Source organism: Tasmannia lanceolata, unplaced genomic scaffold (assembly GCF_043159265.1).
Source record: "Tasmannia lanceolata isolate RefF3 unplaced genomic scaffold, GAP_Taslan_0.1 ptg000003l, whole genome shotgun sequence".
Taxonomy (NCBI): Eukaryota; Viridiplantae; Streptophyta; class Magnoliopsida; order Canellales; family Winteraceae; genus Tasmannia; species Tasmannia lanceolata.
In genome coordinates, this window is record NW_027518680.1 from 9,289,425 (window position 1) to 9,314,644 (window position 25,220).

Genomic DNA, 25,220 nt, shown 5'->3' on the forward strand with positions numbered 1-25,220 from the left:
TTACAACCTTGGGGCTCCTTAAATAGTTTCTTGAATTTCAGGGCTTTACAATGTTGCGTGACGCCTTCATTTTCTTTAGCCAAAGTAGTTTGAGCATCCTAATTCGTTCACTACATCTATTGCTTTTATTGCTTTTCTATTTTTTTATGCATTGTATTTAGGGAATATTTATTATTCTTCATATTTTTTTCATTCATAGTTTATCATCCAATACGAAGCTAAAGGAGAATCTGACCGACGGAAGGTGGTCCATCAGCTAAGTCATGATCTTGAACAGACTTGAAGTCATGAATATTCATTATAAGATTCAATGTAGGATCTAATAAAAATGGATCAAAATAAATTGATGAAAATTTGATATATTAATTTTCCATTGACCCATCTTTCCAATCTCCATTAGTTTACCTAATATGTCATCAGATCCAATTTCTTTTAGCTCTCCGTTGATGATTTTAGAGTGCACGTCAACCATCGCTTCAACTGAATTATTGATCACTTCGTCACCATCCAAAGTCAGTGGTTCACCATATGGAACTTTTAGCAAAGATTGGATATCCATCATCTGAATATTCATAATATATTTATGGTGACTCTCAACTCACGATTTCTTATGCTAATGATAATAGAATGATATTGAGTCCGATGTTGTCTCCTAATATTGGCATTCAACAACTCTTCTTTGATGCGGTCGATGGTACATTATAGCCATCGGAAATCCATGCAAACATTACTACCAAACTTCTTCAACAAAAGAAAAGAATCTACTCTGATACCACCTGATGCAATTGAAAAACCTGAATGTGATATAAAATAAAGAAGAAAATGGGCTCTTTGATCACCATTGCATGTAGGGGTGTAAATGGATATTCGAAAATTGAAAAACCTGAATGTGTTATAAAATAAAGAAGAAAATGGGCTCTTTGATCACCATTGCATGCAATTGAAAAACCTGAATGTGATATAAAATAAAGAAGAAAATGGGCTCTTTGATTACCATTGCATGTAGGGGTGTAAATGGATATTCTAAAATTCGATTACCGTCCGCATCCGAATCCGTTTAAACCGAATATTATCCGAATCCGTTTCAAGCGGATATTATCCAAATCCGTTTATGAGATATCCGGCTCTTAGCGGATGCGTATCTAGTAAATGGTATATCCGACCCGTTTAACATCTGAATCCGAGAAGTGCATTTTATTTATTTATTATTAATAATATTATTAATATTTATTTTTAGTAATGACACACTATCTTTTGTTTCTAAAAGAAAAGTGAATTTTCTTTGTAGGTAGAGGTTTGGAAAATTCATTAGAGGAGTAAGAAGGAAAAGAAAGATAAAGTGTTGCAATAAAATGTTCAAATTTGCTGAATAAACGGATAATATTCGAATTCGAACAATATCCGCCGGAATCGAATTCGGTAATAGATATTAAATATCCGTCAAATTAGAATCCGAATCCGAATTCGGATAGTCTATACTGTAATCGAATTCGGATATAGCCATATCCGCTTCGAATCCGATCCATTTACACCCCTAATTGCATGGAATAATTTACTTCAATTGCCGTCTAAGGGGATGAAATTAACTTCCATCCCGTCAAAGTCGAGTTTCTCAAAGTGAAACTAGAAAATACTTTTGGAGGGATTAATCTTAGCAACCCAAAAGTTCTCAAAGAATTAAAATGCCTATATTCAACATTTCATTCAATAATTCAGAGAAGTCAATTAAGTCAATTACAATGCTTTGATAATATCTATTTAGAAGAAAACAAAACCCTTGTGCTAACTTAAATTCTAGGCAACTAATCTCAATTGTCCATCTAAAGTAACATCAGTTAAAAATTTAAGCTAACCCTAAAATAGAAATCCCATAATAGGCCCTTACCAATGCCCGTAAACCGACCAAACCTTCCTCAAATCACGCCCAAATCACATGATCTTGGGATTGCTAGATAGGTAATCGAAAAATCTTTCTAATTTTACCAAAATCAAGTTAAAAGGATAAGATTTGATGTCAAAACGGTAAGGTACAAATAGGGAGAAGAAAATAAAAGTTGAAGAATGAGGGACTTGTTTCACGCTGCATGTTCTTAATTGTTTTCGTCCACATCAAGAAGCTTAATTGAGGCTTGATGGATCAAGAGCACGAGATCATCTGATCAAGGTTTTCTCAACAGGATTTGGTAAGCCTTATGATTTTCATTCAGATCAACGAATTTGATCGGGTAACTAGGCAGAAGTGAGGTCGAATTAATGCATTTTTAGGAAGAGCATGAAAGTGGCTTTCTTGTAAGTACATACCTCTCTTTCTAACAACGTTGATAGATGGAAATTGCTAAAAAGAAAGGAACTTTTACGCTCCTTCCTAAAAGGATACTTATTGGGCTCCCCTTTCCTGCCTTATTCAGAATGATCAGATCTATTGATCGCTTCATCGAGAACATCTTGATCGGATGATCCTAGGCCCTTGATTGATTATGACATAAAGGGTTCCCATTGAATTTTGTAGTGGCCACTCGGACCATGATAAGAAGCATCAGATGAAGAAGTGTGGTCCATTTGTGCCCGAATGCGATACAGATAATCTACAAAGATTCCTTAGGCTCCATTTCTTTGGACGTAAAATGGGCGTAAAACAAAAATTTACGCCTATATAATTTACTCCCATTTTATGCTAGGCAGAGGGAAGCAATGCCTTAGGCTCTGTTCACTTGCCTTCTTGAGAAAGAAAAGGAGAAGAAAGTAAGCCAAATTTTCCCGTGATTGGACTTGATTTGACATTTTACGCCGTTCACTTGTTTTCTCGGGAAAGCGGAATTACACAGGTGGAAAATATAAATAATGACGTGGAAAATCAACTTTCTTGCACTTTCCCTCTAAATTTTCTCACCAAAATGATGGAAAAATCACTTTCATGAGAAAACCACTTTCCCTCCATACTTTCTTTTCCTTTCTCGGCCAAGTGAACAACCGAATTTTGTCACAAAAGGAATTTTCTCACAGTTTCTTTTCCTTTCTTTTCCGGTGTTCCACGTCAGATTCTTTTCCTTTCTTTTCTTTTCCTGCAGCTAGAAAACAAGTGAACAGAGCCTTAGGTCATGTTTTGCCACCATGGAAAAAATATTCCATGGAATATTTGTGGGCCAGTTGTGACAGATGAGAGACTTGGGAGGGAGTGAGGGGAGCATGATAAGTAAAAAAAATACAAGGAAAAAAAAACCCAATTCTAAATTGGTACTTTTTTTACTAGTTTTAGGGATTTTTGATCCTATATCTACTCCGGCCCATTCAATTTTCTCCCTCTACTTACTTCTCAGCCCCTTTTCACACACTTGTGCCCACGACTATTCCATGGAATGATTTTTAATGGTTACCAAACATGGGCTTAATGAAAAAAGTGCCTAAGGATGGGGATTTAGGTAATTAGTGGTGGTTCGAAGGCAATCAAAGATGTGAAATTGAGAGTTGTGGCATACTAGGCACATCAATGAATCAAAAGCCAGAAAGAGTAATCAGACCAACAACAAAAAAAATTGGAATCACAACATGATAAGGCTCTAGAACACTAGAAATCAATTGGGACATCGATTAAACCTCCAAGAATAGTTATCCCTGTGCCAAACAGCCTCTCTCTCTCTCTCTCTCTCTCTCTCTCTCTCTCTCTCTCTCTCTCTCTCTCTCTCAGATCTCATAGGTTTTTTTTTTTTACTGTACTCCACATTTGAATCTTTTTTGACAAAGAAATCTATTTCAATTTAAATTTCACCTTCAAGACAGTTCAATGTCGCACTGAGGGATCTAAGGGTTTTTTTCTTGATTAAAAATGAAAGAACTTGAAAAAAAAAAAAAAAACATGCAGATTTTGTGATTTGAAGTAGAAATAAGGTAGAGAATACGACAAACCTAACCTTGAATTCGCGTATCAACCAAAGATATTATAAAATCTTGCATTCAACAAAATTAATGTAAGTGGAAGATCTGTAAAAGACATGAAATTTCTACCACGAATCTTCATTTCCCGCCAATGATAGACAAGAAGAAGAGCTTCTAGCTCTTTGGTCCCTTTCCCTCTATTTCTCTAGAGCACAAGTGTGCAGCACACGAGTGCAGAAACAGGGTGGAGCTCACATTTTTTGGGGTCCAAAGCTTTCACTTGGAAAGGGTTTGGCCAAAAAAATCAGCCCCCATTTGATCATCCTAACCCTGTCATTTGTGGAGGGGAAAAATGGGCTGAAACATGAACACACAGTGTCTATCCATTTTCCCCCACCTTTGATTGGGTTAGGACGATCCAATGGGGCTATTTTTTGGGCCTCACCCTATCCATGGGAGTCTTCCAAACTTTTTGGATCCCCCAAAGAATGTGGGGCCCCACCTTGTTTCTGCACTCATATGCATGTAACTTACCTGCACGCTTGTGCAAGAACAGTTTCTATACACTAGTGTAGATAAGTTACCTACACACTAGCTTAAAATACAGTGGGGGCCACATTGTTTGGGTTATCCAAAGCATTCATTTGATTGGCGGGTGTGCCCAAAAAATCAGCTCCATAAGATCATTCCAACCCTATGATTTGTGGAAGCAAAAAATGGACAGATTTGTAAAGGTTTATACACGTCCATTTTACCTCCACAAATCATAGGATTAGGATAATCCTATGGAGCTGATTTTTTGGGCACATCATATCTGTGCGAGGGCCAACCAAATGAATGCTTTGGATCACCCAAACAATGTAGCCCCCACTGTATTTTAAGCTAGTGTGTAGATAACTTATCTAGTAGAAACTCTTTTCTCATATATATAGAGTTTTATGAGGTATTGCTCACTCTGTGCAAGCCACTAAATACACCATCTCCCAAGTTGTTTGACTCATCCAACCCATTCATTCCATACAACCTCACATAGATAGGGTGTTCCTAACAAACCATCTCCATACAATCATCCTAACCATTCGATCTGTAGAAGCCCACTTTCTAGCCATCCATTTTAAACCTCCACAAATCAACACTTACCATGATCCTATGGAGATGATTTCTTAGGGACACCGTATCTACGTTAGGTCCTATAAAATGAATGAGTCAAACAACATGTGAGATGGTGTATTTAGGGGCTTGCTCTGAGCGATACCTCATAAACCTTTAAAATAGCAAAGTAGAGCATGGGATTGACCCTTTAGCACAATGGTTGAGTCTCTGTTATTCAACCCAGAGGCCGGAGAGCCATGAATAATCCATAGAGAGCTCATTGGTACTTTGGTAGCACAGAGACAGAAAGAGGACTCTAAAATTTATATGGATGCTCAGTACTAATTATCCAATGAACGGAGCTATGGGTGGAGGAAAAGAAAAAAAAAATGACATCAAACGATCAATCATGCCGTACAAGTCAGCCATCTCAAGGCTCACTACAACTCATTCTATGTACAGAATAAATGCCACAGTGACCAAAAAAGAGCAAGTATATATCACACAGGGCTGCCCCCACCCCCCCCCCCCCCCCCCCAAAAAAAAAAAAAAACAACAAAACCTACTTAGGTACCCACCTCAACCTAATGCTGCTTTACAACTCCTGGCAAGGCCCCTTCGCAGCCTTTTCAAAACAGGCTTGTCAACATCCTCCACTGTCTGGCTAGAATCATCGCTGCTGTCCTCTACAGAAGTTCACATATAAAGTAGGAGAGATTAAGAAATTTTTTTGAGAAAACCAGTTGGAACAATTGTGACAAACGATAAGACACTAGTGCGCGGTGTATGTCTTCGTAAAATGGCTTTCTTTTACCATTTCAGCTCAAATTTTAGTCTTCGTCGGTTACAACAATAAAAATGGAAATTAATGTCCTAAATTTCTAGTAGGGACCTTTGCTGTGAGCAAATGAACATATCCTTCATGCATGGTAGGGTAGTGCCAACTGCCAACACACAACAAAATAGCCCCACGGGCAAGTACATGTTCCCTCAACCAGGTTTTGTGCCCTAACATCTGCTGGTCAAAATGAACATGCACCCTGCAATTGGGATGTCTGTGAATGGCCCTCAACATTTTGTTCAAATGGCAACTCCGTAATTACATTCTTTATATTTTGTGCATGGACATTTCTCACTGGGTACTATACATATTATACTCTATATTTGGGGGATTTTTCCAAAGTATGGTTCTAATGAGAATCATTAAGTTGACAGAAAGAAGTATCACTCTCAAATCGGGTAGTGACCTAAGAATATCAGACACGATATAAATCCATCTGTAAGTGGCTTCCCAAAACCTACCAGGCCCTAATAAAATAGCATAAAAGCCATCTTTCTACATTTAAGGAAAAAACAGATCTAGTGGATCGTTTTGGGTTTTGTCCTTTACGTTATCCAAATATATAAGCTCTTTGGTAATTTTAAATAAGAAAGAAAGAAAAACAAGTTTAAGAAGAAGCAACCAAGACATGGGATAAGAGAAGAGAATAAATAGAAACGAAAGAGAAGGGAACTAGTAGGAGCTCAAAGTAAAACCCGTGGCTCCCATATCTTATTTTGTGCATGCAAGGACAGAAAACAGACCACATTAAAATTGAGTACGATTATGTATGTGAAAAGGTTGAGAATGCTGAGAGTATTCTTGTTATTATCACAACTTGGGACTAAGTTGCCAGTGTATTCACCAAAGAACTGACCGGAGATAATCATGATCAACTAGTTAACAAGATAATAATACTACAAAAACATATCAGGTATGAGTTGGGCTATTTCACACACAAACACACACACACACACACACACACACACATATATATATATATATATATATATACACACACACATATATGAGTTGTCTCTATTTTTTAAGTTAATGAGAAAAGCTCTAGTATCTCTCCCATTAGAAAAATCTTCTTATCCATCACTTTCACCTTCACTTCTATATTTTTTTAAGATTGACAATTCTACAGTTGGCGATTTATATATAAGATCCTGTCAACTTCAATGGCATTTTGATATATTGCATATGCCACTACGATCTATTTTTTTGAAGTCATGGTATCATTCTAGAGTTTCTGAGTTGTCGACATTATCAGTTAATGTCATGAATAACTAGTCAAAATTCAACCAAGAGCCTAAGATAAAAGCACTCCAATTAGCCATCAAAATCAGAGAGATTATCATGAATTAGGTGCTCTACAATGACTTTGTGGACTTGAACTTGGAATGTGGAATGAGTTATTTTTAAACATTGATTTCGTTAATTTTGATGCTTACCATATTCCAAAATGCTGTTATTGGCATTCCTTGAAGAAGGTCTTGGATTATATCCGGATCGTTTTGCAGCCACGGTTATCACTCCATGCCCAACTTGCTGTTCGGGGGTTTCACATTTCCCATTGAAAGGCGTCATATAGCAAAACCTATGGTCAGAGGCAAAAAGAAAGACATAAAGGTCATACCAAGGAAGAGAAGAAGCAAAACAGCTCAAAGATGTCACAACCAAACAACAAATACCAAAACTCATCATACACAATATCCATTTTCGAGGTTGTCATTTGGTTTTCCAATGGCTTGCAACCCTAGGAATGCACATTCCAGAAACTATTCCTGGCTAGTTCATGTTATTGTAGTTTGCCTCTCATTTAACTGCTAAACTTATATGAAAGAAATGCCTAAATGTTCACCTTTGATTTTATTAGGCCAAAAAGATAAAACAATCAGAACAAGAAATAACCTGAACTTCCCAAATACCCTGTGCGTGTAAATGACAAAGACAGTTAAAATCAATGTTTAAAATTTAATCCAATAGAGCGGAGCATTGAAAAGTTCCTATTTTTGGAGATATTATTTTAATACTTGTTTTAGTAACATAGATAATTAGTTTTTTAAGCCAGTGATATTATTTTAATATTTATTTTAGCAACACTAGGGTAATTAGTTTTTAAAGCCAGTATCAGGGTAGATAGTATCCGTTAAAGTATAAAATATAAATAACGCCTTTCTCCAACAGCTTAAGCTTTTGGAGTAACTAGTGGGTTCCTGATATAGATTAAGATATGTATTCGACCACCATTCAAAATTCAAGTTTATATAAATACAGATATAAATTCATTTTCAAAAATAAATAAATAAATAAATAGAGACATAAATTGCCTGACTGGAAAAGGAAAGTTGCACACCATTCTGCAGGCAAGGTCCCACTGTCAAAACCAGAGCTCAATATCCTCCACTTTCGACATTTGGTGCATTGCACCCACTCATGGTCAGGTTTGTAGCGTGCATTACCTTTTTTCTGAATCAGAAAAAACAGAAAGCTCATAAGTAGATGCATGAGACGAATAAGATTCTGATTCACCACAACCATGTCACATGAAACAATCACAACAACCATGTATAACAAAAGCAATAATTTCATTTTTAATAGAATCACCAAATCATTATAACAGAATAAATAATTTTATCTGATTTTTACTGGGTGCATACATACTCAACTCAACTAAACTCAACAAAGCCTTTGTCCCAAACTAGTTGGGGTCAACTAAATGAATCCTTTAGAAAAGATTCATGACGAATGTGAAAGGAATCTATCCGGCTCTAATCCAGGCTCTAGTTGGGTTCTTCTACGTGGATCATTTTCTTCCATTCTATCCTATCCAAGGTCATGTTCTCTGTTATGCTCCTAGCTATCAAGTCTGTCCTCATTGTTTCTACCCAAGTTGTTTTCGGTCTGCCCCTACCTTTTTTTACTCCTCAATTTGGCACAAGTCTCCTCTTCTCACCGGAGCATCCAAAGGCCTACATTGGATATGTCCAAACCATCTTATATATATATATATATATATATATATATATATATATATATATATATATATACATATATATACACATGATGATGTCAAGCTTGTCAGTAGACTGCTTAACAATGAATTTTCAGTATGACAGGTATCAACATAACAGCTGCATATCCTACTTACAATATTATATAGAGAATAAAAGTTATCAGCAAGAAGATAAAAATCTTTAAGGAATCATGAAAATTACAGTTGAAGGTCAAAAACATTACATACCAGATATCTAATTTCATAACATCAATCTTGTTACCAGACAAGTAAAATTGTAAAAACAATTTGCAAAATGTTTCTGTCCAGGGCATTATATTTACATATTCATTGAACTATAGCGTGTTTCAAATATTATCATGCATCCATAAACCATGTGTTTCCGGTTTCAAAGCCCTCCATGTTCAACCCCCAGCGTGCTTCTACCAGCTATATGATATAAATACAACATTTGCATAGAAAACAAGGCTTTGCGTGTGTAAATCACAATATAGTTATTGAAAAAGAAAATGATATCCCAATAAATTATAAGATCTACATGATAATATCTGAAAAAGAAAACGATGTCCCATTAAATTATAAGATCTACATGATAAGATCTGCAAATAAAAAAAAGTAGTATACCAGCTCAATTGTATCAAAATTGGAATCCCAGTATTCATCTGATCTGTTCCCTAACCACTCCTCCAATTTTGCAAAAGGTTCACAGTCCTGGAACCCTTGCTTGTTGCTATGCACCCGCACACGGCCATTTCCACCATCCTACACCATGCATAGAAGAAAGCGAAGTCTTTAAACCATGCGAAACATCGGCAAAGGCTCGAGATCAACTGAATAATGTATGATCTTGATAGAAATATATTGGACATCTAAATAAAGTGTCTAGCAACTATTGATCCTCTTAGACATAATAGCATCAAAGAAGAATTGCCAAAAGTTTCGTAAAAGAACCAATACCATTAGATCTGTAACATCTAAGACTCCAATTACACCTCGGCCCATGTCTGAATTGTGGGCCATGCCTCCCACTCTCTTGTAAGCCTATTCAAAAAGAGGCCAACAACTTAAGATCTAAAATATTAAAAAAGAAAAAAAATTTAAAAAACTGACTCTATATATGGGAACACGGATGAAAGAAACATCAAAGTTTAACTTTTACATCGATGACAATATATGGAGATGATAATTCACCCCCATTGTTTATCAAGCAAGCCCCCTTCTTGTGGTTTTATGACTAACAAAAAAAAGATATATAGTTATAAAACCACTACAAGGAAACAGTGAGGGGTCAACATATTAGCAAAGGCATGACAATTGAGCACACAAATGAAAATAAAATGCAGCGTGATATTCAAGTTATGGTCGGAGATTAGTCCATGTCATGAGATGTATTGGTAAATGAATGCTAACAAGAAGTCAAATAAAAAACAATCAATCTATCTCTTGGACATGATCTTGTTATTAACATCCCGTTGCATCAAAAGTATGCAACCAATGCAAGAATAAGAAAGCATATCCTTAATTTGAACATTCCATCCTCATAGTAACAGCATAAAAATATAGAAAACTAGAACGAATTCAAAAGCCTATATTCCAGTTAAATAATAATGTAAGATCTCCAGTCTTCACTTGGGTCTCTAATAGTTTTGGTAACCGGAAAAACATTATTTCATAAAAATCATTTCAGATGGAAATAAAAATCTTATCTGAAAATAAATAATAATTCCCCATGAAGATGATAAGAAGTATCTGAAAACTACCGAGAATCAAATGAAAAGTATCTGTCATAAATTACTAAACTACTGAGAATCAAATTACGGAAGAACCAACAAACATTTATAGAGCCACATGGTGAAAAAATGGCCAGAAGAATTTTTATTTTTTTTAATTGACATCTGTATTCATACCATGAAATATACTTGGGGACCAGTAGTCCCACTATAGATTACATAGTATGATGGTGCAGGAGCATACTCCTGGAACCCAAAAGAAGAAACATAAAAGATTACATGGTAACTTCCTCCAAAGGGCAACATATAAGCTTCCTCCAAAACATAAATACTCCATATGAACTACCTCCAACCAATTCACAGACTCCTTCAACAACTGAAACTCCTAGTACATCAACACTTCCTGCACCTCCACTGTACTTTCAGAAACATCCCTCAACTAAATCACCATATTGACCCCCGTAAGCAGTTTAAAGGAGAGCCCAAGGATTTTATGTCTTAAAGTACAGCAAGAACCTAAAGCATTTTTTCACCAACCTTGGGAAGGAATGGCTATCCAGGGAAGAAAAGCTCCCCTGAGCAGTGAAGGACCCATCCCCTCAAGCATACTCAGATACACCAATCCACAGCTCCTTAAAATTCCAACCCCTTGCAACAATCAAGGTTTAAAATTTCGGTTTCGGTACCGGTTTCGGACCCTGAAATTTCGACCGAAATTTTGAAATTTGGTACAAAACCCAAAACCAATATTTTATTCAATATTAAATTTTGGTCGAAATTTTGGTGAAATATTTAAAAAAAAAAAGATTTTTTGGGTCAAATTTCGGAAAAACTGAAATTTCGACCGAAATTTGGCTGAAATAAATGACTGTTTCGGTTTTTATCGATTTCGGTGTCGGTCTCCACTGAAATTTCGGTCCGAAATTTCGGATTTCGGTCGAAATTTAAAACCATGGCAATAATAAGCAGATACTAGCCTACCCTAAAATTAACAAAAAAACCTCTATCCTCCAAAAAACACCAGACCAACGAATTTACAGTGAGGCCCCCACTCATTTCCTGAGAGTTTTAAGCTCTCAACTACCACAACCAGGGGTTTTGCCCTTTTTCTCTTCCTCATCCCTTTGCACGGCTTCCAGAAACATTCTTTTAGTCTCCTCTACATTTTCCTTATATCCATGCCCAATACATCTCCCACCTTGGCCATCTCTTCGAATTCTTCATAATAGACTTGCTCCTCTTCTTCCTGAGTAGTCAGCCCTACAGGCAGTTCCGATTGAGATTGAACCACGTCTTCCTGCATGGTAAACTCTACTTTGCCGAAGACTTCATTCTCTTCTCCTTCCGGATGCTGCTCTGCCCTTTGAAGGCAGTCCTTGAGTTTCCCACTTACTTCCATATCCACTTGCCCTTTTTCTCTTCCTCATCCCTTTGCTCCGCTTCCAGAAACATTCTTTTAGTCTCCTCAACATCTTCCTTATATCCTATGCCCAATACATCTCCCACCTCAGCCATCTCTTCGAATTCTTCATAATAGACTTGCTCCTCTTCTTCCTGAGTAGTCATCCCTACAGGCAGTTCCGATTGAGATTGAACCACGTCTTCCTGCATGGTAAACTCTACTTCGCCGAAGACTTCATTCTCTTCTCCTTCCGGATGCTGCTCTGCCCTATGAAGGCAGTCCTTGAGTTTCCCACTTACTTCCATATCCAACAAGTCTCTCAAGTTAATAGATCCTTCCTCCCTTGGGTGGTCCTCTTCATCCCCACCGGCCTCCAGAACCGCCATCCGCTCTTCTTCCAAGCGCTTCTGGAAGAACAACAATTTGTACACTGGTATGCATACCTCCTCGATCGATCGTGTTCCTGTCAACTGAAACAACTCTTCCTCTTTGCCCTTCGCCTCCTCTTAAAAAAATTTCCATTGGCGCTCCAAATATTCCATGGCGATCTCGCTTTTTGTTGACGATTTGATAGGAGCCTTTTTCTTCTCGTCTCCTCTCTTTTTGAGAGATCTTTTCTTCTCCACCCCCAAGCCATCAACTTTGCCCTTTCCCTTATGATCAATTTTTTCCCCGACCTTTGGAGGGGGCGAGTCTCCACTTTGCTCGAATTCATCCATTAACAATTGGATTCTAGCTAGGATGTCTTGCTTTTTCTTTTCTCTTCTGAGGAAAGACCGCCCTGCCAATTCCCTCTTATAGAGGGGGAAACCGCCTTTTGGGGTCCCAAGGGATAAGGACCTGTTGTAATGATTTCGATATGGCTGACCACCGTGCATGGGATTTCCTTTAGCTTTACGAAACCTTTTCCTATTTTTATTGCTATCAACATGTTTCCTTCCAGAGAATCGCCTCTCCAGATCTCTTCTTTTCGATTTCCAAGGCGGCTTTTGGAGGCTCATTAATTCCTTTCTGCCTATCGAGGTGGCAGGCGTGCTAGTGTCGTTTCGTTCTTCCACTAGGTACTAGAAAGCTATTCCTGTTGAGCCACGTGTCCTTGCATTAAAAGCACGTTGCTTGGTCAAGTTATGAAGCCTGCCTACATCTACAGCTTGGGACCCAGCATGCCAGGCAATGACGTCTTAGGATGGTCTGGTTTCGGTTCAAATTTGAAATTGACCATTGGCAACGGTCGTTTTTCATTTTCGAAAATTCCTTTCCTTGCCTTTTCTTCGAAATTTTTTTCCTCTGGTTGCTTCTCAGCAGAGAACCTTTGGCCTTCGTTGCCTTGAATGCTCTCACTGGCCATGGAGACATTAATGTCCGAGGATTCGTCAGTACCGTTGTCCTCAGGCATAACCTCCACTAAGTAATTATTACCTTCTATCTTCAAAATTAATAAATGGTGGTAAGATCTTCCAGTATGCAGTGAGCACTTTTGCAGATGCATATGCCATGCAGTGGTCATGGTCCCCATATAATTTAACTTGAAGAACCTGGCCAAAGTATTTACCCATGGCATCAAGTGATGGAGTTGCCCATGCATGTAAAGGAACATCATAAAATCTGATCCATATTGACTTCACTTCTTAGTTGAAAGCTGGATTCCAAGTTTGGAGAGAAGAGAAATGGCCCCCAAAAGCGTCTCCACCACGACGGAGGACACGAGTTGCTAGGATTTCCGATTCAAAACAGAATAAGGCCTCCGCAGGAGTGAACTTAAAAGGTTTTGGAAGGTTTGGGATTCCCCAAAATTTCTTAGCCCAATCCCAGACCACACCGAGATTCCATGCCTTTCCTTTCATACGGTCCACTAGACATCTCTTAAGAGCTATTTTACGTTCAACTGCCACTGCGGAGGGGATTTGGATTTCCGGAAATTTGCTAAAGGTTCCGGAACTTCGAGATTCCCCCTCCCAGCTAGGATCCAAGGAATCACCTATTCGTGGGGGTTCTGGGTTCTTGCACATATCACACTTACGGCAACACTGGCGTTGACCGAAATTGTAATACCCGTAGTTAATGCAGTTCCGATCGCAATCTGAGATAGGCCTTTTATTATACCTTCTCTCAGCTATTCCCGGATTTCCTGTTGGGCCGGTACATACAGTATCAACTCTTCCAAACCCATGTATACGCCGTGACCTTGTTTGGGGCGATGCGATAATGTTATGTCCTTTTCCGATTAATACGAGGCTTTTTCTGCAGCAGTCCTGCTGCAGTTGTAGCGCTTCAAGGGCATCTAAAACTGAGTATCCGGCATCAATAAGGTCTAGATATACATCCTTTAGGCCCTCTATTCCAAACCATAGCTACAGTAGCCCCTTCCATTAGGGATTCCAAAAGAAGGTGCACCCGGCCATCCACCCCGGCGGTGGCCAAAGTAGTCTCGCGGAGTCATAGGCTCTCCCCCCGGCGGTGGCCAGAAGATTTGGATACCAAAAACCAGGAATGCATCCTGTGACTAAGCATATACTCCAAAAATCAATAATATGAATACAAGGACAATAATAGTTTGTATATTCGGCACACTCGGACAAACTCAGCACATGATAATCACTACAGCTTCTGAGTCTTGAAGTCAGTGAGCAATTCTTTTATATTTCATTGTGCAAACAGAGAATTATAGAAGACCATCTTGAGCAAAGAAGTCTCAGTCACCACCACCAAGTTAATAAAGAAAAGGCAACACATGAATAAATCAGAGGCCCAATAATATACGCACAAAGAAAGAACATGGAATGATGCACGGACAAAATATATAAAATAAATGGTAATTTACGAAAATCCCCATTGACGCTTCTAGACAAGAAAACCCTGGAAATTTGAATAATTACTAAAATTGCCGGTCATTTGCCTAAATGAATTTCAGAGTTTCGCTACCTATTTTCCCTTTGTTAAGTATGAAATATTATTGCGGGTGAAAAAGAACGAGTACACAGCATCTCATGGTGGGGTCAGGGCCCATTGCATCAATGGTCAGAAACAATTTTATGTTAGGCATGTGGGCACAATAATAGGGTGCAGTGTTGCATGGATTGGAATTCATGGGTGAGGATCTGACACTGATTTGAGGTATCAGATTCAGCAAATCCCAAAATGTAGGATTTGTGGATTCGGTAATTCATATTAAATAAAATAAAATTTAAAATTTAAAATTTAAATACACACACACACACACACACACACATGTTCATAAAAAATTTGAGGGTGAAAGGTCGAGGTGTTAGGGTTTTTATTAAGAGAGTCGAAGAAGAAGGGAGAAGAAAATGTGTTAACGGGAAGATATACATGATTCATATTTTAAAAGAGACAACAATGTGTCGGACTTGCCCAAAAAAAAAAAAAAGGATTCGTGCGCAACACAATTACGACAAGAATTTGGTTGTCTCCCACGCGAATCCACCTCCAAAACGTGTGTTGAAATGTGTAAACACAGATTCGGCAGGGGGGCAAAGAATCCATACAACACAGATAGGATGTCTCACAATTGTTTCAGTGTTGTTAGAACGTGAACATGTTACAATTTTTTAATAATACTGTTTGACAAACCTTACGGAAGGCACTTTGTGGTGATCATGCTTGTTGAACTGGTTTGTCACCATTGGTATGGCCCACCGTATTTGGTCCGACCTTGAGTGGAAAATTTGATCAAGGTATAAGGCAATGACTCATAATCATTCAAACATGGTAGAAACAAAGGCAATGGACCTGACTACTGGTAATCCACTAAATCAAGACATCGAATCATCACTAAGTGCCAGATTTAAGATGGAATATGCAATGTTACCAAAATAACCGTAACATTTCCATGTGCCAAAAAGTTTTTTCATTGTTTAATCACTATTTGCCTATATCTGGTGTCTTTAATGTTGTTATGGGAAGTGTAAAATAGGACGAATAAATTTTTAAAGTCGTTTTGGGCAGGTGTACATTAATTTTGGTAATCTCAAAATTTTAGAGGTTTTTGGTTGAGGTGTCAAGAAATCACGGAGAAACAATGGAGTTAAAAGCCTACTATCACAAATAGAGAAGAAGCAGCTTTGCAAATGGAGACTGGAGAGAGAGCATTCGTTCTTTCTCAATTCAATTTAGAAAGATGGTAAAAACTCCCCATTACAATTCCAGTTCTTCTATTTATACTGGGAATTGATAGACAAACTAAAATACCAAAAAAGGGCGGCCCAGTGAACGAGGCTCCCGTCATTGCGGGGTCTGGGGAGACGTACAAACAAAAATAACAAGAAAAACAAAAATCAGAAACAAATGAACTAATTCTGGCATCTCCTAAAGAATTCCTGTTTTGGTACGATTCTGCTGAAAACGGGTCGCGAATCTTCAAAGTGTGCCCTTGATCAACCCTATCAGCATCCGATGGTTCTGATCCTCTTACCACGACTGGAGATGGCATGGTGATTCCGGGGTCACGGGGTAAATTCCAACTATAATTTTTTTCCTAGTTTCGATGCAGGCATTTTCTCACTTATGCTAATTTCTCTAGAATCCATGTACATCAGCATGTTGGTCTACTTCTCGAGTCTTTTTTATCTCCTCAGTACTTTGGGATGAGCCCACTGCTTCTCGAACTCATCCTCTATGGTCTTGAGCGCATCATCATACCTAGGTTGGAGAGAATTCGTCCCCGGGTTTGTCTTCTTAAGAGTCATCACGAGCATAAGACACTAAATGTTTCACATTGAACACATCATGTGTCCTAATGTGACTTAGAAGTTTCAGGCACTAAGTATTGTCATTGATCTTCTCTATCACCTTACATGGCCCTACGTACCTTGGGCTCAATTTACTCCCTGGCTGGAATTCTGTCCTTAGTAAAAACAACCCAAACATAATCTCCAGGCTCAAACACAGCCCTACGCCTATACAGGTCAGCTTGTGCCATCTACATTTGGCTTGATCTCTCAATTTTGCCTTGCGCTTGCGCATATATCTTCTGCAGCGTGGCTACCATATGTTCAGCATTTGCACTGGCTCTCCCCAGTTGTGGTATGGGTGCCAAATCCAATGCACACCAGGGGTTATATCCATATGACACTTCCAAGGAACTAAATCCCATGGATCTATTTTGGGACCTGTTAAATACAAACTCAACTCGAGCTAGCATTTGATCCCATTGCTTTGGATTAGATCCCACCAAACTTCTTAGCAAATTTTCCAAAATTATATTCACTACCTCGGTCTGCCCAACGGTTAGAGGGTGATATGCACTATTGAAATTACGCTTGGTTCCCATCAGCCTCCACAAGCTCCTCTAAAAATGTCCCACAAGCATGGAATCCTTATCAGAAGTAATGGTCATTGGAACACTATGGAACCTCACCAATTCTCTGAAGAATAGACTAGCAATGCTTGAAGCATCCTTGGTTCTCTAGCAAACAATAAAGTGAGCCATTGTAATGAATCTGTCCACAACAAGATAAATAGAATCACAGGTTCTCTAAGTTCTAAGCAGACCCAACACAAAATCCATGGTTACATCTATCCATGGGCCTTCTGGGATAGGTAATGAATAGGGGTGAGCATTATTCGGTTAAAACCGAATAACCGAACTGAACCGAATTGGTCGGTTCGGTTTGGTTTTTTTCTTTTCGGTTCGGTTTCTTTTTTTTCGAAATTCGGTTACATGGTTTCGGTTTCGGTTTTCTCAAAAAAAAAATTCGGTTAACCGAATAACCGAAATTATGGATGAAAACCATTTTTTTCCAAAAAAAGTGCTATATGTGCACTCCGTAGGATGATCAAAACCGTCCATTTGATTGATCACAACTTAATTAGGTTGTGCTCAAAAAATCATTTCGATCGGATGATCCTAGCCCTCCGATCCAAACTGAGATTTTGATTTTTTTCCCCTCTTTTTCTCCCACAATTCGGTTCGGTTTTGGTACCGAAATTTGGTAACCAAAATTATTTCGGTTACCAAATTTCGGTATGTTCGGTTCGGTTTAAACCGAATAACCACCCCTAGTAATGAAGAGTATAGGCCTGCATTAGTGGCAACGTGATACAGGACAATTCCTAATTTAGGGAGATTCCTACACTCCTAATGGGATAAAGGCTTTAGGAAAGATCTATGGTTAATACGGAAGACTCAAAACACCTAAAGAACTAACCTAGGGCTGATTTGGCTCTAATTTTATTACGGGGCAGCAGCAATAATGAGACGTTAAATGCTTTCAATAATTAGAAAATTCACAATTAACAAGAAATAAACCTTATGCAAGTTGATCAATAGGTAAAAGATCCTCTAGGTGGATTGTTAATGGCAAAATTAGTCCTAAACTAAGTTTTACGCATGCAACCAATTAAAATAACTAAAAGCTAATGCAAATACCAATGAATTAGATGTAAACAAGCATGAAAATAGAAATAATCAATGAAGAACATCAGAAAAATTATCAACAGCAAGGAGGGGTTCAAAGCAGTCCGGATTATAGTTATGATCTAGAAAGGTAAAAGGAAGTAAATCTAGAGTTTAGGGAGGGATTTTGAAGGTAAGTTTAGGCTAGGGATCTCAAAAAACTAGTTTTAGGCAGTGTTTAAAAACGCGGTTTTGACGCGGAACGCGGCCGAAGAAAATCCTTGTAGACTCGAAGCAAACGCGGTCAAGAACGCGGCTGACGCGGCCATATGAGCCGTAATTTTTTATAAAAATAAATAAATAAATTCAAAAAAAAGAAGAGAAAAGACACTTTATGTTTCAGTCTTTCAGACCCTTGTCATGTCTAATCTACTTTTTACATTTCCTAAATTTTAAATTACTATATTTTTGACGTAAAGGTAGGAAAAGGACACTGCTTTGCATTGGTTAGTGTACCTTAAGTTGTGAACTATCGAATGGAGGGCTTGGATCATCTAGCCAATTAAAAATGTAAGCCTTACATCATGGGGTGATCTAAGCCGTCCATTTGTTGAGCCACAAATTAAATACGTTGTGCCCAAAAATTCATTTTAGTAGGACGAACCAAGCCTTCCATTTGAAGTGGAATGGCATATTATGGAAAGCCAATTAAAGCTGTAAGGGTAACATTATAGGATGATCTAACCCATTCATTTGATGAGCAACATCATAATTACATTGTGCCCCAAATATCATTTTCATTGGATGATCCCAACCCTCTGATCTATTGAGGATTCCATAATATGCAATTTCCACTTCAGATCGTAGGGCTGGGATCATCCTATTGAAATTAATTTTTGGATAGAACCTCTTTATGTTGTGACCTATAATAGGCGGCTTGGATTATCCAGAGGCTTACATAGGATGATCTAAGTTGTCCATTTGATGGGCCCAATATTAAATACTATGGCCCAAAAGTGAAATTTGAACCACCTTTTTTTACTCAGGAAAGTCACCCCAGCATGTCTATGACTATTCTTTTACCTAGTGGGGCTGTACCAAGTAAGAAAAAGGGCCTAAAGTATCATTTACACACATTTAATGATTTAGGGTTTCATTTTTGTTTGCATGACCTTTCTTCTTCTTCCTTTGCCAACACAAAAGGAAACCTTTCTTCTTCTTCCTTTGACCACCGAACACTCCAAATACCAGTTTATAATGGCAACAAAAACAGTTGATTTTTCTACCCACCAAAAACTAGTTTATGAAGGCAATGGGAGGCAATAGGAAAAGGGTTTTGCTGGAGAAAGTAACGTAGATCGAGATATTCTGGGATGAACGGAAATGGGATACATTCAACACATATTTATAGGTATGAAACTATGAATCATAAGATATTTTGTTGAAAAAATCAAGATCCTATCCTTTTTTTTCTTGTCCTCTTGAAGTCTAAGAGTAGAGAATGTATTCTAGGAAGATCAACCAGTTGTAGGAGTCACTGATCACCCAGATTCGCCTGCTGGTCGATCCCATCAGGAAAAAAAGTTTGATTCGTGTTTGACTCGGCCTGGACTCCGTGAGTTTGCGACTCCAAAATGCGGCCAACACAAATCAGAGTCGACTCGGCCGAGCTCTGAGCCGAGTCAACGAGTTTTTAAACACTGGTTTTAGGGCTTGAACAGTGTGAAAATCTCATCTAGGCTCAAAAGAGGTTTACTTGAATGCTTTAGCTAAGGTTTAATCACAAAATCAATCCCTCAAAATTCTAGATTGAGATCTTGAATAACAAACAAGATATATGGATTTTGGTTTTTTTCAACTTTAGGGTTCAAAACACAAAAGAAGCTGAAAAGATTGATGTACTAACCTTGTTGTGCAGATTTGAAAGAGAAAGAGAGTAGAGAAGAAGAGAGAAGATGAGAATGATGGTTCCAAATCACCAAGAAGAAGAGAGAAGAAGAAAACCCAAATTTCTAGCTTCAAGCAAAACGCCAATTCTATTCAATATTCAAAAGTCCTTGCATTGCTTTCATAAGATGCATTTATAAGAGAAGAAACCCTAGAAGATAACTTGAGACCTAAGCAACTAATATCAATCATTCATCTAATCCAAAGTAAAATAAATAAAGTTAAAAACTAATCCCGTAATAGACCTATACCACTTCTTAAAAATACCCATAACTTGCTCAAATCACATCCAAATCATGTGATATTGGGCTCATTAGATAGGCAATTGGAAAACCTTTCTAATAATAGCAAAAAAGGCCAAACGGATGAGATTTGATACCTAAAAGGTAGGCTACAAATAAAATGACGAAAATAGAAGATAAATAATAAAAAAAACGCCAATGTCTGTGGCCCATGCTAGAGTCTCCGCCATCAGTCTCATCCACGTTTGCGCTTGTAAACCTTGAATTATTTCCCATTGTTGATGTCCCCATCACAATGCCTTCCGCCATTTGGCAAATATGAGTCAACAAACTTCTGGATGTCCTTCATCTTAGGCCAATAATATGTATCTGCAGTCAACGACGATGTCTTGTCGCACCTAGATTGACCTTCATTATGCAGCTCTTGAACTATCTTCAACCTCCAACTGCAATAAGGAACACACATCTTGTTTCCCTTAAACAGAAACCCATCATGCTCATTCCGCTGCCACGTCTGGATTTTCTCCATGACATTGCCAAAGAATGGGTCTGTGCTAAACATATCCATGAAAGAGTCAAACCCCAACACTTCAGTATGCAATGTAGTAAGGATGCCCTCCTGCTAAGTGTTAAGAGCATCTTCCCAGTCGGTTCTAGGTCTTTGATATGTTTCTCAACACTAAAGTAAATTCTTGGAGGTAACTGGCCCATTTAGCATGTTGAACAATTAGCTTTCGTTGGTTATTAAAAATTTTAGTGCCTCAAGAACTGAAAATAGAATAAACTCCTTATGCACTAATTAATACCTCCAGTACCTCCATGTATGCACCAGAGCATAGAACTCGCTATCGTAGGTAGAATAGTTGAGTTCGGCCACACTCAACTCCTCGCTCAAGTAAGCTATTGGCTTCCCCTTTTACTCAACATACCACCAATGCCAACCTTCGATGCATAACAATACCTCGAAGGGTTTCTCAAAGTCTGATAAGGATAGGACATGGGCTACTGATAGCCTAGCCTTGATCTCCATGAAGCTCTTTCCTACCTCCAGTGTTGGCATGAAATGACCCTTATTCAAACAGTGAATGGAGACATGACTGTACTGAAATTAGAGATAAACCTCCCTCAAAGGATGAAAGTCAATGAAAGCTTCTTGCTTCATGTAAAGTTCCCAATCTAACACTGCCTGGTCGGCCACTAGGATACACTTGTTCATGGTTTCAAACAGCTTCTCCCCGCGAAGAGTAGATAACACAGCTCACAAATGCAACAAGTGGGAATCAATGTCGGTGTTGTATATGAGTAAACTATAACACATTTCCCAATAAAGGGTGGGAGAACTTGATTCATGACCTTCATGAATGTGCTTGGGGCATCACAAGCCACTTGTACAATCCATCTCGGGTTTTGAAGGTTGTCTTCCACTCATCACACGGTCTGAGAAGAATCTAATAGTAACTAGACTTCAAATCAAGCTTTGAGAATACTCAGGCACCTGCCAGCTGATCTAGCATATCATCTAACCTCTGTAAAGGGAATCTATACTTCGCAGCAATCTTTGTTAATAGCCTTGCTATCAACATACATCCTCCAACTCTCGTCCTTCTTAGGAGTTAATAAGCCCAGACTGCACAAGGACGTATACTTCTTTTGAAATGGTAAAAAAAAATATTAATAAGGAGAAAAAAGAAATGAGGAAACAATGCAACCTGGATGGTCAACACAATAGAGATGAAAAAAATAAAAGAAATAATGAAGAAACAAAAGAACGAGAAAACCCCTCAAGGGGGAAGAAAATCATAGATCTATAATTCACCCCATGCACTCCATCCTTAGCTAATCCATCAGCTTTACTATTTGCCGATCTGACATGGTGGAATGATATGGAGGATCCCTCTACTCGATCCATAATCTCCTTTATCCAATGGGCAAACTGCAAAGGGTGGGAGAGACTTCCCTTCAACCAGTTTATGGCATTGAGGGATTCTCCTTCCACCATCACATTATCAATATGAGTGGAGTCTATGAGCCTTTTTCCTTGGAGAGCCGCTATAATCTCTGCCTCATTGGAGTCTGTATTCCCAATAGGGCCTGAGAATGCAAATCTCGTCGCTCCGACATAGGAGACCACCTAAACCCGCTGGCAGAGATTGACCATCAAGGTTTAGCTTTAGATAGCCCGAACAAGGAGGGACCCATTCTGGGAAATTAGAACCCTCTCAACACTGTTGGTACACATCTCTCTCCGACCATACCATGGTCATAGGCTAGAATGAATATGAACCCAGGAAGGGCCCACACCCATGAGACTGTTAGCACAACAACCTTCGTGAAAATGTACTGAGGGTTTTTAACTAAGCCCCAAAAAACCTGGCTGTTCCTTTCCTTTCATAATACCCAAAAAGTGGCTAGCAATATGACATTCCAAAGGATCTTTCCTTTATTTATAAATGGCGCAAAGGACCAACTTTTCAGAAAATCGGTTATCCTGGATGGGAAAACCCATAAGATGTAGAATCACCTAAGGATTTTGCCCCACATGAAGTTGGTCGTTCTGCATTGAAGGAAGATGTGATCCACCATCTCTCTTGCTTCTATACGTAATGGGCAGTGATCTACAATCAACATCAGGCGGTTGCGCAGATAGTCCACTGTGAGGATCTTTTCTAGCACGACCATCCAGCTAAAGGACACACCCTATGCAGAGCCAGAATGCTCCACACTCTAGCCACGAGCGCAACAATTGGGGTAGATGCAATATGATGGTAGAATGATTTGACGTTTAATGCCCCAGGAGAGCAGACCCAAACCCTTTTGTCCTCACCCGACTTTTTAATGTAACAAGCTTCTAGCATCTGTAATAGCATTGCTACTCGATCCAGCTCCTTGTCAACGAAGTTTCTTCTTAAATTGATTTTTCAAGATATGTTGTTTCCGTCCCGCTCAAAGCAATCCTTCACAAATGCTTCCTTATCCACCACCACTAAAAAACGATCAGGAAAGACTTCCCTCAAATGGGTCTCTCTGCACCACTTATGGGACCAAAATTTTATCCTCCCTCTAAGCATACTCCGAACCTTATCCCTTCGCTAAACTTATAACTTTGGCTTAGAATGTCCCCCCAAACTCTCACCCCTTGTGCCTAAACCTGTCAACAGAGGTCGACTTCCCAAGAGCCGATCCCTATTTGCCTTCTATGACCTTCACCCATAGTTGCTGGTTTTCCTAGCTAAATCTCAAAGCCACTTTCGCAGGAGCGCTTCGTTTACGCTTTTTAGGTTTCTGATACCTAGACCCCCTCCCTTGACTGGCTTGCACACCTCCTTCCAGCAAACTAACTGCATTTTCATCTTTTCATTTGATCCCCCCACATGAATATTTTTTCTTCTTCTTAATGTAATTGATCACACTCGTAGGGCAATTGAACTTGGATAACTAATATATTGGAATATTAGATAGAATTGCCTAATTAAGCGTGATTCTTCCACCCAAAGACCAGGTTCCGCTTCCACATGTCCAAACTTTTCTTCACCCTCTCTACCATCTAGTCCCACTCTATTCTTAGGCCTCCCCCCTCCCAGTGGCAGGCCAAGGTATGTAGGGAACATTCTGATAAATCCCTTTTCCAGCAGCTCATTCATCAGTCATTGTAACTCCTCACACTCGGTGGGACTCATCCTATGGTGTGCCCGATTTGGTAAACTAGCATATGCTACCAAAATCTATGCAATGTTGGATATCTCTCTTGGGTGGCAAACCATGAGTTAGTTCCTTTGGTAAAACATCTGAAAACTCCTCAATCAGGGGCCTCACGAGTTCTAGAATCTCATCAACTTTCCTTCCATCTAGTCCACTAGTACCCGACTCCTCTGAATAACTTCACGATCATACCGTCATGGTCTAAGCAATAGCAAGTGGCAGGCATACATATGCACCACATCACATCATGATTGTCCTTGTGCTTGGTGGCAATAGAGAACTGACCAAGCTTCTATGTCATCACCACCTCATTTACCCTCTTCAACCACGCTAACTTATAGGGGCGGGGTGCTTCTGAGTCTTCAAACTCAATTTAGTGACTACGTCCTTAGAAACAACATTCTCGTAGGAACTACTATAGATAAACACAACATTGCCAGAGCGAGAATCGAAAGCGGGAATCGACGGCTCCCGGGATGGTCGGAAGCGGGAATCGTGAAGTCGCTGGAGAGTCACCGGAGAGTCGCCAAGGAATTGTCAGGGAATCGCTGGGGAGTTGGCAATCTCCAGGGAATCTCCGGGAAATCGTGTTTCACATAACAATAAACCGTGGTCCCCAAAAGTATGAATCGGGTTTCCAGGAAATCATAAACCGCGATTCCCAAAAGTGGGAATCACCGGGGAATTGTCAGGGAATCGTTGGGGAGTCTCCGGGAAATCGTGTTTCACATAACATTAAACCACGTTCCCTAAAAGTAGGAATCGAGTTTCCGGGAAACCGTTTTTCCAGAGAATCCGAACCGGGATTCGAGAAGAATCACGTTACGGATTCGAGAACCCGGGAATCGAGGTTCCCCACTCCCAGGGAAGAATCCTGCTTCCTTGGATAAACATTTGACACACCCTCGCCCGATCGTGAGGGTGATATGGAATATGTTGCTGCAAACATAGTCATTACCAGATTCATCTTTTGGCGATAGAAAAGCTTTCCTGGTCACGAAAGCTTCCTCAACATCACCATACAATACCTCCTCAACA

The 25,220-nt window shown here is 39.1% G+C and overlaps 1 protein-coding gene across 1 annotated transcript in view; it reads right to left on the minus strand.

The window, feature by feature from the left end:
- Positions 1–5,518: 5,518 nt before the first annotated feature.
- The window catches only part of LOC143850325 (uncharacterized), a 73,402-nt gene continuing 53,700 nt past the window's right edge, over positions 5,519–25,220 (minus strand). Inside the window, exons 12-16 of the mRNA XM_077359583.1 lie at positions 9,765–9,848; positions 9,432–9,569; positions 8,148–8,260; positions 7,243–7,388; positions 5,519–5,651 (exon numbers count right to left, since the gene is read on the minus strand). Coding sequence (XP_077215698.1) covers positions 5,545–5,651; positions 7,243–7,388; positions 8,148–8,260; positions 9,432–9,569; positions 9,765–9,848 — 588 coding nt within the window. The 3' untranslated portion in view covers positions 5,519–5,544. The remainder of the gene's footprint in view (positions 5,652–7,242; positions 7,389–8,147; positions 8,261–9,431; positions 9,570–9,764; positions 9,849–25,220) is intronic.